Below are 13,763 nucleotides of genomic sequence, written 5' to 3' on the forward strand. Positions count from 1 at the left end.
ATGCACAATACTCCCCTAGGTTTTTGTCTCCCATTACTCATATATAATTTCAGCCTCGCTCTACACACCTGCATCGTCTTGGACATACTTCTCTGCTCCCTGTGACTCATCTTCCTAGCACCATACTCCTGATCCGAAGGGACACTGGTTTTAAAAAAAAAAAGCTGTAACTCTAAGTTTCTACTATTGCCTTGACAATGGCCATCCATGGTGGGTATTACATAGCTTTTTGCTCCATATTACCTGACATGAGCGCTTCCCTGGTGGTTCAAATGGTAAAGAATCTGCTTGCAATGCAGGAGACCCAGGTTCGATCCCTGGGTTGGGAAGATCCCTTGGAGAAGGGAATGGCAACCCACCCCAGCATTCTTGCCTGGAGAATTCCATGGACAGAGGAGCCTGGTACAGTCTATGGGGTCGCAAAAAGCTGGACACGACTGAGCAGCTAACCCTTTCACCTGACGTGACGTAAAAAGATAGGCACTAAGTGAAATCATGGGAGAGTTCTTAGTTCTGAGGCTGCTCTGAACTAGTTAACTCAGAATTTCACAGAATAGAGGCATTTAAATCTTATAACTTTGAAAGTTAAATTTACATTGTTTTGAAGGAAGCCAAAAGAAAACAGTGTTCATCATAAATGCTTATTTTTCCTTCAACACAGGCCCACCATCACGACCATCACTATGACCGATGGGGACTATGATTATCTGATCAAACTCCTGGCCCTTGGAGATTCAGGGGTAGGGAAGACAACATTTCTTTATCGATACACAGACAACAAATTCAATCCCAAGTTCATCACGACAGTAGGGATAGACTTTCGGGAAAAACGTGTGGTAAGTTTTTAACCATACTGTTAACCGGTTGCTGATCCTCCTATATATAAAATAAGAATTAAGAAAATATGTTTATTGCATTGCAAGGTGTCTTTTATCACATGAAATTCATAACCTGTCACTGTGATCCAATTTGAATATTATATTTCACTGTCTCAACTCTAAATAACGTTTTGCTTAGAAAAAATCCAGTGGCACTTGTCTCCAGAAGCACAGAGTGCAACTAAAATAAATTATTTATGGGTTTATATAGTGTGTTTTCTATGAATTCTTAAGGAATCTTTCAAAACAGGAATTCGTTATCTAAAACCATCAACTCTTGATCTAAGTTTCTCAATAAAAACAAAGTGTTCATTTCCCTGTGCTTAAGAAAGAGGTTAAAAGGATGATTGGCAAATAGCTGGAACATGAGCTTTGTGAGTTCCTGCTGCCTTTTTATTTATGTGTAGACTCAGCCATCAATCACTAGCTTCTTATGAACAGAATGTGAGACCAACCCATGCTATTTTTCCAGATAAGAGAGTTAAAGTGAGAATCACAACCACTTCCTTCCCCTGTGCTAGACGCTAATGACAGGAGTAAGGATATTGTGACATGTGAGACGTGGAGCATAGGCACAGAAGCGGAGCCAGAGTCGCTGCCGCCCAAGGGGATCTTGAGCGCCAAGATGGCGGCGGCTCCGGTTCATGGCGGCAAGTCCCCTCGAACCTCTAACGCCGATTCGCTTCGCTCTATTTGTCGTATTAGAAACTAATACAACGTTTTAAAGCAACTATACGCCAATAAAATCTTTCTTAAAAAATAAATTCACGCATTCCTCAAGAATTGGGGAGAAAAAAAAAAGAAAATGAGGATTGAGAAGTTAAATCATGATTTCTTAGAATGTCCTGTCCCTTATCTGAAACTTATCCATACTGTAGTCTTAGCAAATTTGCTTCCAGTCCCTCCAGGGTATTTCTGGGCCTTCTCCCCTCCCATATGTCTCCACAGATCTAGGTATAAGTCCGTGCAAAGTTTTCCCTTTAAAATATTTTATTTTCACTAAACCATAAGTAAGGGAGCTAGATAATATTACAGTTGTTATACTTGGTTTAAATTAAGAACTCAAAAGGCCATCACCTATAAAATTTAAACTTTTCTAAAAAGAGCCTTTGAAGAAATGGGTAAAAAGGGAAGACTTGGAATAGCCTGTGTAAACTTATTGAGCAATCCTGTGTGCATTTCATGGCTAAGTCTTTTTGAAAGTCCCAATCCACAGTAGAAGATACTCAAATACTTGTAAAATATTTTACTGTTTTAAAAATTCCTTCAAATGTGTTATTTCACTTAAGTTTGCAGTAACTCTGTAAAACAGGAGATTATGGGTCTCAATTTGCCAGTAAGAAAGTAAAAATCTATGAAGTTAAATGAAGAGTTGATATTCGAACCTAGAACTTGGGTCCTTAGTCGACTGTTTGCTGCTTCCTTGAGGAAATGACAGAAGGTGTCTAATTTAAGTTTGCAGGATGCATAAATTGTGTTGAAAACCATACTTGACATTTAAAAGTGAGAGTATATGTGATAACTTCTAGGAGAAAAAAAGCAAATATTTATTCTCCACTGTGAACTTTGACTATAATAATTGAGAAAAAATACACAGAGTGAACCCAGGGAATTTGAATGCTGACGAAATCAAAGCAGCATAAACTAATGACATTTGTATTCTTTCAGGTTTACAACACACAGGGACCAAATGGGTCAACAGGGAAAGCATTTAAGGTGCATCTTCAGCTTTGGGACACTGCAGGACAAGAGCGGTAATAGTGAATTATTTTGTTTCTAGCTACAAATAGCTTAGAAAAATTTACTTTAATGTCAATGTGTGTTTGTACAGTGTGTGTGTGTGTGTGTGTGTGTGTGTGTGTGTGTTAAGTTGCTTTAGTCACGTCTGACTCTTTGTGACCCTGTGGACTGTAGCAGGCCAGGCTCCTCTGACTATGGGATTCTCCAGCCAGGAATACTAGAGTGGGTTGCCGTTTCCTCGGGTAGGGGCTCTTCCCAACCCAGGGATCGAACCCATGTCTCTTATGTCTCCCGCACTGGCAGATAAATTCTTTACCACTAGTGCCACCTGGGAAGTGGTATTGTATGTGCCACTTTAGTACGACTACTGTATGTGAACTTGAAAAATGTAAGGAAATGCAGCTCTCCTCCTGGTTTCAGAATAGACATCTGTATCAACAAATAAAAATAAATTATCTGTAGTGAATTAACCATAACTAGCAATTGTGTATTTGGTGCAGATTGCAAAAATCAAATTTTCAGAAATCTCTGTGAAGATTCCTATGCACTGTCTTTGTACTTTGTGATCATTAAAAAAAAAAATCCAGAATTTAATTGAACTGGGGTAGGAAATTAACATTGTTACAAGTGCTACTTGAAGAGTGAGTTGAAGGAAAGGGTGTTAATATATTTTTCATCTCTTTCTGTCTTTACACACAGCCATGCATCCTGTACCATTTGACTGACTTTACTATGATTTCGGTCACATCATCACCCTCCTGTTGGATTTTCAATAGGCCTGGCTCACATTACACGTGCCTGGTGGGGCTTTTCCAAACTCCCCAGCTGAAACAAACTCCCTCTTTCTTGAACTCTTACAATGTCTATTCTTCCATGCCTTGGGAGGCTGCCTGCATGCTAAGTCGCTTCAGTCATGTCCAGCTCTTGGCGACCCTATGAACTGTAGCCCACCAGGCTCCTCTGTTCATGGGATTCTCCAGGCAAGAGTCCTGGAGTGGACTGCCATCCACTGCAATCCAGAGGATTTTCCCTGCCCAGGGATGGAACCCAGTCTCCTGTGTCTCTTGCATTGGCAGGTGGGTTCTTTTCCACTAGTGCCACCTGGGAAGCCCATCCATGCTTTAAGTTACTTTAACTAAATAAGTTAATTAATTATATACCACCTTGTAATAAGACTTCCCTGGTGGCTCAGTGATAAAAATTTGCCTGCCAATGCAGGAGACATGGGTTCGATACCTGGGTCAGAAAGATTCCCCTGGAAAAGGAAGTAGCAAACCACTCCAGTATTCTTTCCTGGGAAAACCCGTGGGCAAAGGAGCCTGGCAGACAACAGTCCATGGGATCGCAAGAGAGTTGGACACGACTTAGTGATTGAACAACATCTTGTGATAAGGCGTGTCTTTTATTTTTGTCTCTAACGGCTGTTCTTCAATCCACTTGTGGCCTTCTCACCCCAACACAATTGTGAGCTTCATAAGAACAGAGACCATGATTGTTTTCTCAGCCTTGTCTCTGGTGCAGCAACCCAGACAAGAGACACACGGTAGACGGTAGTGTTGATTGTTTAGAGCTGGTGCTGCTATGCCATGATTTGAAGAAAATATATTTCTTTGAGATCCAAGCTTTCAAAGCGCAGAAGACCCCAAGCTAGTGCAGCTTTTCAATATTAGATGAAACAAAAATTGGCAATAGGTTGTCAGAGAAGATACATAGAAGGCACATACCTCCAAATTCTGCATCACATGTCTCACAATGTTTATGCTTGTAAACACTTCAGTCTTTGAAATGAGTCCAAAACATTCTCACTTTCAGTGAGTGTAAACGCCAGGAGAGGTGCCGGGCCCTCTCTGTGAGCTCTTTTGACTGTGAATTCCATTTACACGCATCTTTCAACGCGGCTGGTTCCTCTGAAGTCGTTCCTCACAGGAATCTCTGTTCATATGTCAGTTTTGTTGTCACAAAGATGTATGTTTTATAGACCAATTTAATTCATTTTTGAAGAAGTAATATGAGAAAATGTGGTTCCCATATGTCTTCGCACACGATATGTCAGCCTAGCGTGATGGCAGGCTTCTCTCATCTGTCCCCTTAAGACAGCTGCTCTAGGAGAGAAATGGAAATACTAGGGATTGTCTTAGTAACACCAAGGTTATTCATCCCTTGAGAATTTTGCATTCTGTATGTTAAAGTGTAGCTAAGCAACAAGGTAAACGATGCCTCACACCTCAAGCCTGTGCCCGAGGACGTCTGGCACTGTAACCCATGTAAGATAGTGGTTATTGATAAAAGTCACATTATAGGAAGGAGGAGAAAGATTATACCCCTTAAGTAAACTAAAAGGATGCAGGGCACAGACTTAGTTCTCTCTTAGTTCTCAAGCTATCACGTGCCCCTGGGATCTGTTTATTCATGGGGTCCTGGCATTCCACATTCTGGGGACAGAATGAGGTTGGTGGGTGGAGCTAGAAATAAATAAGATTACTCATGGAGTAAACCCTGGAAAGGCTTCCCGGGTGGTGCAGTGGTGAAGAATCCGCCTGCCAGTGCGGGAGACACAGGAGACATGGGTTCGATCCCTGGGTCGGGAATATCCCCTGGAGGAGGAAATGGCAGCCCACCCCAGTGTTCTTGTCTGGGAAATCCCATGGACAGAGGCGCTTGGTGGGCTACAGTCCATGGGGTCACAAAGAATTGGACAGGACTGAGCGACTAAGCACGGGCACAAAGCCCTGGAAACTCCGGGGGCTCACAAGGGTCCTGGGGTTGAGTGGTCCAGGGTATGAGCCTGGCTCAGAGCAGAAGTGTCCTGTCCCTGTTGCTATGGATGCAAAAGTGTTTGCTCCAATGCGATCTACCCAACAAGCACGTTTTAAAGTAACTGTCATGGGCTGTGGTAATGAGAGGGGAGTAAGGCACAGTAGGTTGTCCTCAGAAGAGAACACACACACACACACTAAAAGAGAGGCCAGAGAACAGACTATTGTGGCTGACTTGGCCACACTCTTGTGGTTTGAGCAGGAGACAGTTTTGTGAGTACAGATAGTCCCCAAAGAGAGAGAAACAACCATTCAATAAAAGGACTATAATCTCGGAGCTTCTAGTGACTGGTAGGGACAAATCCACAAGGATAAAATTGAGTAAGATTTTTGGTATTTCATAATCATCATGATTATATCCTACTAAAGAATCTTATTTTGGAAATAGTCTTAACTAAAATATCTAAAATACAATAGTATTGTTTCTATTGAAGTCATTTAACTCCTTAATAATTTCATATCCTTTGCTATTTTCTATCTTTGTTTCTTTCTCTAAATCTGGCAAACACTTAATCATCAAAAAAATATTTCAGAGTCATGAAAACGCAATGAATAGCGAGTTACAAACACAGCTTCTTTTCTCTTGGAGGTGCCTATCTAGGGTGGAATCTGGACAAATCAACAATTGCAATAAAGCTTCAGGCTAGTAACAGGAAAACAAAAAGTGGCTGGGGGCTGTCCGGTACACCAGGAGGAGTCCATAACCCGGATGGCGGTATTGGAAAGTCTAAAGAAGTGATACTTATATATATAAATATATATACTCATACACAATGTATGAGTGAATCTTTTCCTGGCTAACGGGGTAGGAGGTAAAGGAAGCCTGAAGGCAAGGTCACCCACAGGAATAACAGCATGAGTGAAAGCCCAGGGGAGAGAGTGAACTTTCTAAGAACTTAAAGAAGCTCAGCATGCCTGTGGGTAGTCAGGAGATAAAGCTGGATAGAGGAGCAAGGGTCAGTTCATGCAGAGCCTTGGCGGATTATTGAAAAGTTCAGTCATTATCTTTAGAGCCAGGTATCATCATCTAACATTTTTTAGGAGAGGATTTATAGAATCAATAGGAAGAAATCGGGGAACAAGAGGACCCAAACAACACTGGAGACAGGAAGCCTGTTGAGAACGCTGCTGAAATTATCCTGGTGGAAGATAATGGCCTCGAAACTAGAGTAGTGGCAGGGTATGTGGAGAGAAATGAGAGGGTCAGGAGATATTTGTTGATTGCTTGTATATAATAGGTGAAGGAGAAGGAGGCTGTGGCACCCAAGGAGGATGGTGATGCCATTGATAGAAAAATCATAGAGAGGGTGAGTTTGCTTTCAAACATGTGAAGTTGCTGGTACCTTAGTTTCCTCCAAGTGGAAATACCCAACAAGTAATTGGGCATACAAGTAGCAAGGCAGGAAAGAGCTAGACCTATAAACTTGGGGTTCAACATATACACCAGGATAACTGAGCCAGCAAAGTAGACGAAATAACCCAGTGAATGTACGTAGAGGATGAAGGGATCAAGAATAGAACCCAGAGGAAACCCAAGAATCTACCAATAGGCCAAAATAGGTGACCAAAAAATTAGGAGGACATTTAGGATAGGATCTGCTTCTCTGTTTAGTTATCTGTCTTTCTTAAAACCAGTTGCCAACTTCACTTCTTTATCAGTATAACCCAGAGCTTCTCTGGACCCTGTGTGTCATCTCCGGTTTTGCCCATTGCACGCATTGAAGTGGATCTCAGAGCATCTTCATCTTCCCTGAGGATGTTGGGGTGAGGAAGGTTGGAGCAAGAGAGAGCAAGTACTTAGACTGAACATGATGAAGTGTATGCTTCAAAATCCTCCCTTAGAAATGAGTGTTCTTGCTTTCCCTCCTCAACTAGTAAGTCTCTCTGCCCTTCCCTCCGCATCCCTAATCATAAAGTTTCCTTCTTCCTTTCTTCACTGTCTTTCTTCCTTCTCCTTAAGAGACATGCATGTTTTATCCCCAAAGAGTGTGAATAAAAGCGTTCTTTCGCCAACGTTGTTTTTCCCTACAAAAGAACCCTAGTTCCAACTGCTGACAAGTTGTGGTTCTCTGCACATAATCACAGGCACTTATTTTCAGCCTGCCATGTGCTAAGCTTCCTTCTAGCCACAGACAGGAAAATTGAAAAGTAGAAGTTAAAGTCTCAGTTCTGAAGTGCCTTATATTTTAACCGTGGGCCACAAGATGCCTGTGAGCCAAAGAGAGAAGGATTCCAAGAGGCTGTGTAAGCAAGCGTGTGATTGAAGGTTACAGACTTGCATGCGTGCCTGCTGTGGAACGTAAAGCCTCAACGGGATCTTAAACCTACAACCAGATTGTCTCCTCTGACCCCTCAGCAGTCTTTCCGCCCACTCGCCCACTCGGGAGGATGATCCAGAGGGATGCCATGGAGAGTTCATATCTGAAAGGGACATAGTGTCGTTTGTATTGTCATCAGAGTATCCGGCCGACTAACTTTCCGAACTGTCCACTGTGTTTTCTTGGCAGATTCCGGAGCCTCACTACAGCATTCTTCAGAGACGCCATGGGTTTCTTATTAATGTTTGACCTCACCAGTCAACAGAGCTTCTTAAATGTCAGAAACTGGATGAGTAAGTGGGACTGAATAACTTCTGTTGGCCGCTTTGGGACCCAGCGGCTCTATGTGCTTCTGGGCCTCACAAGATGAAACCAGAAAAAGTCACAGTTTCGAGTTGCCTGTGTCACCTTCAAAGTGGTGGCTCGTGTGTGGTTCACCTGGAGTGGCTTGGAATTGGTTTTTCCTTTGACACCTTAGACGAACCACCATCTATGTGTAAGGACTTTATGATTGCAATGGACGGGCTATTCATTCCACTTGTGCAGTAAGTCTCGAAGGACTTCTTACAACTCAGCCAGCAGTCACTTCTACTTTGTCTAGCCTGGAGTGGACACAGAGAAAGCACGGCATTTTCCGAGTAGGCACACTGGCACCTACAGTGTGTGCCCTTGCACATGGGTTAACTAAATAGTTAATTAACTCAGGGGTCAGTTAACTGAGAAATTTTTTCAGAGCAGAGCAGCCTCATGAAGATACCATACAGTGTGTCTGTCAATAAGCTCACGTTGAAATTTTACAATAAGCTCACATTGAAATTTTACTTATTTTGGACAAGTGTTCGGATGTTAGAAAGACTGGTATAGAAAAATCTCCAGCTTTCATGGCAATTTAAACACAATAAAGCTTCAAATTAACCTAATCAGTTATTAAAGCCAGATTGATGTATGTCAGGGCAGAAAGTGGTATTTCATTTTTCCTTTCTTTACAATGGATGTAGCACTAAAGACCATATTTAAGATTACAAATGCCAGTTTTGAATGCACTGGGACACACTAGCAATCCCATGGGGCTGGTGCTACTTATTTCTAGAGTTGTTGGGGCTGTCTGTGGCCAGAGGGCTATTTTTTGAAAGATCTGATCATGTTATCCCCCTGCTCCAAGTCCTTCTGGGGTTTCCCACTTCGCTTGGAATAAAATCCAGAGTCCTTTGCTGACCTCTAAGGCCATCATGGAAGCCTGGCGTGCTGCAGGCCATGGGGTCCCAAAGAGTCAGACACGACTTAGCAACTAAACAACAGCAAAGACCATCATCGTCGCTTCCTCTGTAGTTGACTCCCACTCCGCCCCCATCACTGGCCTCCAGCCGAAGGTCTCTCCTGAAAAGCGCAGTCCTGCCTTGGGGCCTTTGGTCTCTATTTCCTCCTGCCTTGATTTCTGTTTTCCCATTTACACCATTGTTAGTTCTTTCACCTCCTTTAAGTTCTTGTTCAGACCTCATTTATCTCTTGGGAGAAGCTTTCCTGACCGCTCCATCTAAAACCGTTCTTCATCACTCTGTGTGCGCTGAGGACACTTTCTGCTTCATTTGGTCACTGCCCCCACCTGACATCATATATATTATATTATATCATATCATATATATTTTTTTGTTTTGTGGTTGTTGTCCAGTCACTAAGTTGTATACAACTCTTTGTGATCTCAGGGGCTGCAGCATGCCAGACTTCCCTGTCCTTCATTATGTCCAGGAACTAGTGTTCAGTTTCACGTCCGCTGAGTCGGTGGTGCCATCCAACCATCTCATCCTCTGCCGCCCTCTTCTTCTTTCTTTGCTTACTTGTGGTTTTGATTCTTTCCACCTCTAGAATGTGAGCTCTATAAAGGTTCAAACTTGTTCTGCTTGTTCTATTGAGATACCCCAGAGCACCTGGCTGAGTATCTGGCTGTCTAGATTCTTAAATATATGCATATCTTATTATTTCATATTACATGTAATTAATACTTTTATATATATACACACCTATATATATAATGGCTTTAAATGTAAGCTCGCTAACACAGCTGTGCTACTGGAGAAAAATACCAACAAATTCTGACTTACTTATTTGCTTCTCTAAATGAGGGTTTATCCTAGGATCTGTCTCCATTTTCTTTTATTATTACATTTCTTTATCAAAAGTGTTACTATTAGATAACAGATAATGTTTTGTTTTTATTATTAGATAATATTATTAGATAACACACCAAATGTTATTATTAGATTCTGGGAGATAAGGAGATAATAAGGTTATTCAGTTCTTTCAGAGTGATTTATTCATCATTTTTCAAGGTAGATGAGATGCGATGCTCCCTTGATTGTAAAATTTTCCAGGATACTGTTGGAATTTAAGATAATTAATTGCCGTTTCTAATAAGGCTTTAATTTCTAATATCCAAATAACCGGTGTTACAGAGTCAGTTCCTCCTCTGGCCTCAACAAGGTTGCACTCAGCATGCCTTGAGGTAGACAGTAAAATAGTCCCATAACCTTGAAAATATAGGTTGGCAAGGTTTTTCTTTTTTAATCATTTCTTTCCTTCCTCCCTCCCTTCCTTCTCCTCCCCACCACCTTCTTTTGGAAAATAGAGAAAAACAAATAACCTGTCCTAATATTGTTTCTACATGAATTTGTGGTGGTTCAAAAATGCTCTGCCCTTATGAATCATTACCTTGGCTTTCAGGAAAGAAAAATGTAGCAGCCTCCTGAAGGAAAGAGCAGACAGCCCCTCTACTTGAAGGGGCTTCCCGGGTGCCATTAGTGGCGAAGAAACCGCCTGCTAATGCAGGAGACATAGGAGACACGGGTGTCCGACCCCTGGGAGCAGGGCAAGATCCCCTAAAGAAGAGGTGGCAGCCCACTCCAGTCTTCTTGCCTGGAGAATCCCATGGACAGAGGAGCCTGGCAGGCTACAGTCCAGAGGGTCGCAGAGAGTCAGACACGACTGAAGTGGCTTAGCACACACGCACATATACTTTAAGACCATGTTCTCTTATCTTCCCTTATATTTGAAGAAAAAATGGTCTGAAAAGCAGTATATTCAACTCAGGTGAACATTCCCGGATGTTCATTTCCACGGGGTGTGGTAAGAATCTGCCTGCCAATGCAGGAGACATAGGAGACACAGGTTCAATCCCTGGGATGAGACGATCCCCTGGAGAAGGGAGTGGCACCCCACTCCAGTATGCTTGCCTGGAGAATCCCATGGACAGAGGAGCCTGGCAGGCTATAGTCTGTGGGGTCTCGAAGGGTTGGACATGGCTGAGCACACATCACCTCATCTGTGATGGCTGATCACACTGCACCTCATCTGTGCTCATCTCAGAGGACGTTTCCCCAGATACAGAAGATCACTGACAGGTATTCACACAGGTGCTTCGTATACACTCTTACTAGTCTTCACAGCCTGCCACCTGTGAGGCAGTATCTCCACTTTCTAGATGAGGAAACTGTGGCTGGGAAGAGTTAAGCACCTGGGCTAATTTAACTCGTAAACAGTCAAGCTGGAGATGAACAATTCAATTAGGACCCTGAAGTATGAGCAGTCTTTTGACATCACTTGTTTATAACTAACTTGCTGGTTCCATCTGTTTTCTTTCCAAGGCCAACTGCAAGCAAATGCTTATTGTGAAAATCCAGATATAGTATTAATTGGCAACAAGGCAGACCTGCCAGACCAGAGGGAAGTCAATGAACGGCAAGCCCGGGACCTGGCTGAAAAATACAGGTAAGTCAGCTATGTGGAAATATCCTCTGACCTCACACACTGCTGCTTAGTTAGGGGGCAAGGTCATGAGACTGATATTCGGAGGGATCCCCTCGATTAAGGAATGACAGATGAATGAAAAAGATCTCCCAGAAGAATATATGTGATGCTTTTAATGAAACCATTTAACATTAATAACCACTCACATTTACTGAATGCTTATTGTGTGTTAGCAACTATTCCTAGACTTTAATTTATCTAACCCCTGTAATTATGTATATGAGATTTAGAGTTATTCCATTTGATATATGAGGAATTGAGACACAGAGAAGTTGAGTAACTTATGGAAGGCCACATTGCTAGTGAGTAGTAGAGCTTGAATTCAATCCAGGCTGTCTGAAATCAGAGCCCATTCTTTTGAATATTGTATTCTACAGCCTCTCAATAGCTACAAAACTCTAAGGAATAATACCTGACCTGGATGTAATACTGCAATTTTTATCCTGAAAGTGAAAGTGTGAATCACTCAGTCTTATCTGACTCTTTGGGACCCCAGGAACTGTGGCCCGCCAGGCTCCTTTGTCCATGGAATTCTCCAGGCAAGAATACTGGAGTGGGTTGCCATTCCCCTCTCCAGGAGGTCTTTCTGACCCAGGGATTGAACCTAGGTCTCATGCATTGCAGGCAGATTCTTTACCATTTGAGCCACCAGGGAAGCCCAATTATTATTATCCTAGCTAGCTTAAATGTCAGAGTAAAAAACGTTTTTAAACACCCAAAGTAGCTAGAAACTGACTCCCAAGGCAGAAATTGTCATTCTTTTTCAAATTTAAGTACTTTGCCAAATGTGACAGTTCTGTACCTCCTTGAGAGTTTTACAAATAAATGTACATGTCTTCTTGAAACTTTGGATTCTAAATAAATGTAGATTGTATTCACATGAATATCCTATGCTATGCCATGCCTGCCTAATTTCTAAATCAGACTTCTTGATAATTGATTGGAGAGAAGTAATTGTTTAATAGGTTTCCCTGGTGGCTCAGATGGTAAAGAACCTGCCCTGCAATGTGGGAGACCTGGGTTCGATCCCTGGGTCAGGAAATCCCCTGGAGAAGGAAATGGCAACCCACTCCAGTATTCTTGCCTGGAGAATCCCAGACAGAGGAGGCTGGTGGGTTATAGTTCATGGGGTTGCAAAGAGTCAGACACGACTGAGGGACTAACACACTAATTGTTTAATGGCAACATTGATCACTAGTCTGGCATATTTGCCCTCTTCATTTTTAAAAAGTCAGTGATGAGGCTTGGCTTCAAGTACCTGAGCACCTCTTGTAGCAGTTTCCTTGCCGATAATGCTGGTTACACCCACATGAAAAAGCAACTCACCAGTTTTCACTCACTGAGGAAAACCAAGGATGTTTTCCAACTCAGCCAGCAAAATCGTGATTATTTCACAATCTCTCAGCCAGCCATGTTTTCGCACGTGTGACTCACTGGCACATCTTGTTGTATCTTTTCTGGTTCCTTCCTTGCAAAAATATTTGTCATCTCTTCCATGCTAGCATACCATATTTTGAAACAAGTGCAGCGACTGGCCAGGATGTGGAAAAAGCTGTGGAAACCCTTCTGGACTTAATAATGAAACGGATGGAGCAGTGTGTAGAGAAGACCCACATCCCCGACACGGTCAATGGGAGCAGCTCTGGAAAGCTGGATGGGGAGAAGTCAGCAGAGAAGAAATGTGCCTGTTAGACTTTACCCCAGCCTCTGATCATCCAGAACCCCAGGCAAACGTCACTTCCAAAAAGAGCGACAAACCCCACCATTGTTGTTGAGTAAACCGTGTATAACGGCATGTCTTTCTTTTCCTGCCAGAAATTTTTAAAAACCTGACTAGTCAGCAGTGTTCGGAAGAGTTGACCAGTAATCCCTGAAGCCCCTCCAAACAAGATCAGAGATTTCCCAGGGTCATCATACCATCATGGGTACCCAATTTGTTTTTTCATAAAGAAGATGAACATAGAAAAGAGTGTAGAAGAACAGATATCAGTGGGTTTTCCATCAGAACCAAAATTACCTTGTCACACTGGGGACAAGAATAGGTTTCTGAAGGGAGAACACAGAAGGATGACTTTTTCTTAAAGGTTGAATTTACTTGTTATATAGAATCTGATTTGGACTTTCAGGTTTGCATTGAGGGGGACATATTAGCTAAAAGTGCATACACAATAAAGAATTCTAAGTGGTTCATTTAGAGTGACATTACTATG

At 42.3% G+C, this 13,763-nt stretch overlaps 1 protein-coding gene across 1 annotated transcript; it reads left to right on the top strand.

Moving 5' to 3' along the window:
• The first annotated feature begins 683 nt into the window (after positions 1-683).
• On the top strand, positions 684-13,245 carry RAB27B (RAB27B, member RAS oncogene family). The gene is made up of 5 exons (XM_052660554.1): positions 684-836; positions 2,547-2,632; positions 7,942-8,045; positions 11,391-11,514; positions 13,056-13,245. Exons 1-5 carry the CDS (start codon positions 684-686, stop codon positions 13,243-13,245), a joined length of 657 nt encoding a protein of 218 aa, XP_052516514.1.
• Positions 13,246-13,763: the final 518 nt, after the last annotated feature.

This window comes from Budorcas taxicolor, chromosome 22 (genome assembly GCF_023091745.1).
Source record: "Budorcas taxicolor isolate Tak-1 chromosome 22, Takin1.1, whole genome shotgun sequence".
Classification (NCBI taxonomy): Eukaryota; Metazoa; Chordata; class Mammalia; order Artiodactyla; family Bovidae; genus Budorcas; species Budorcas taxicolor.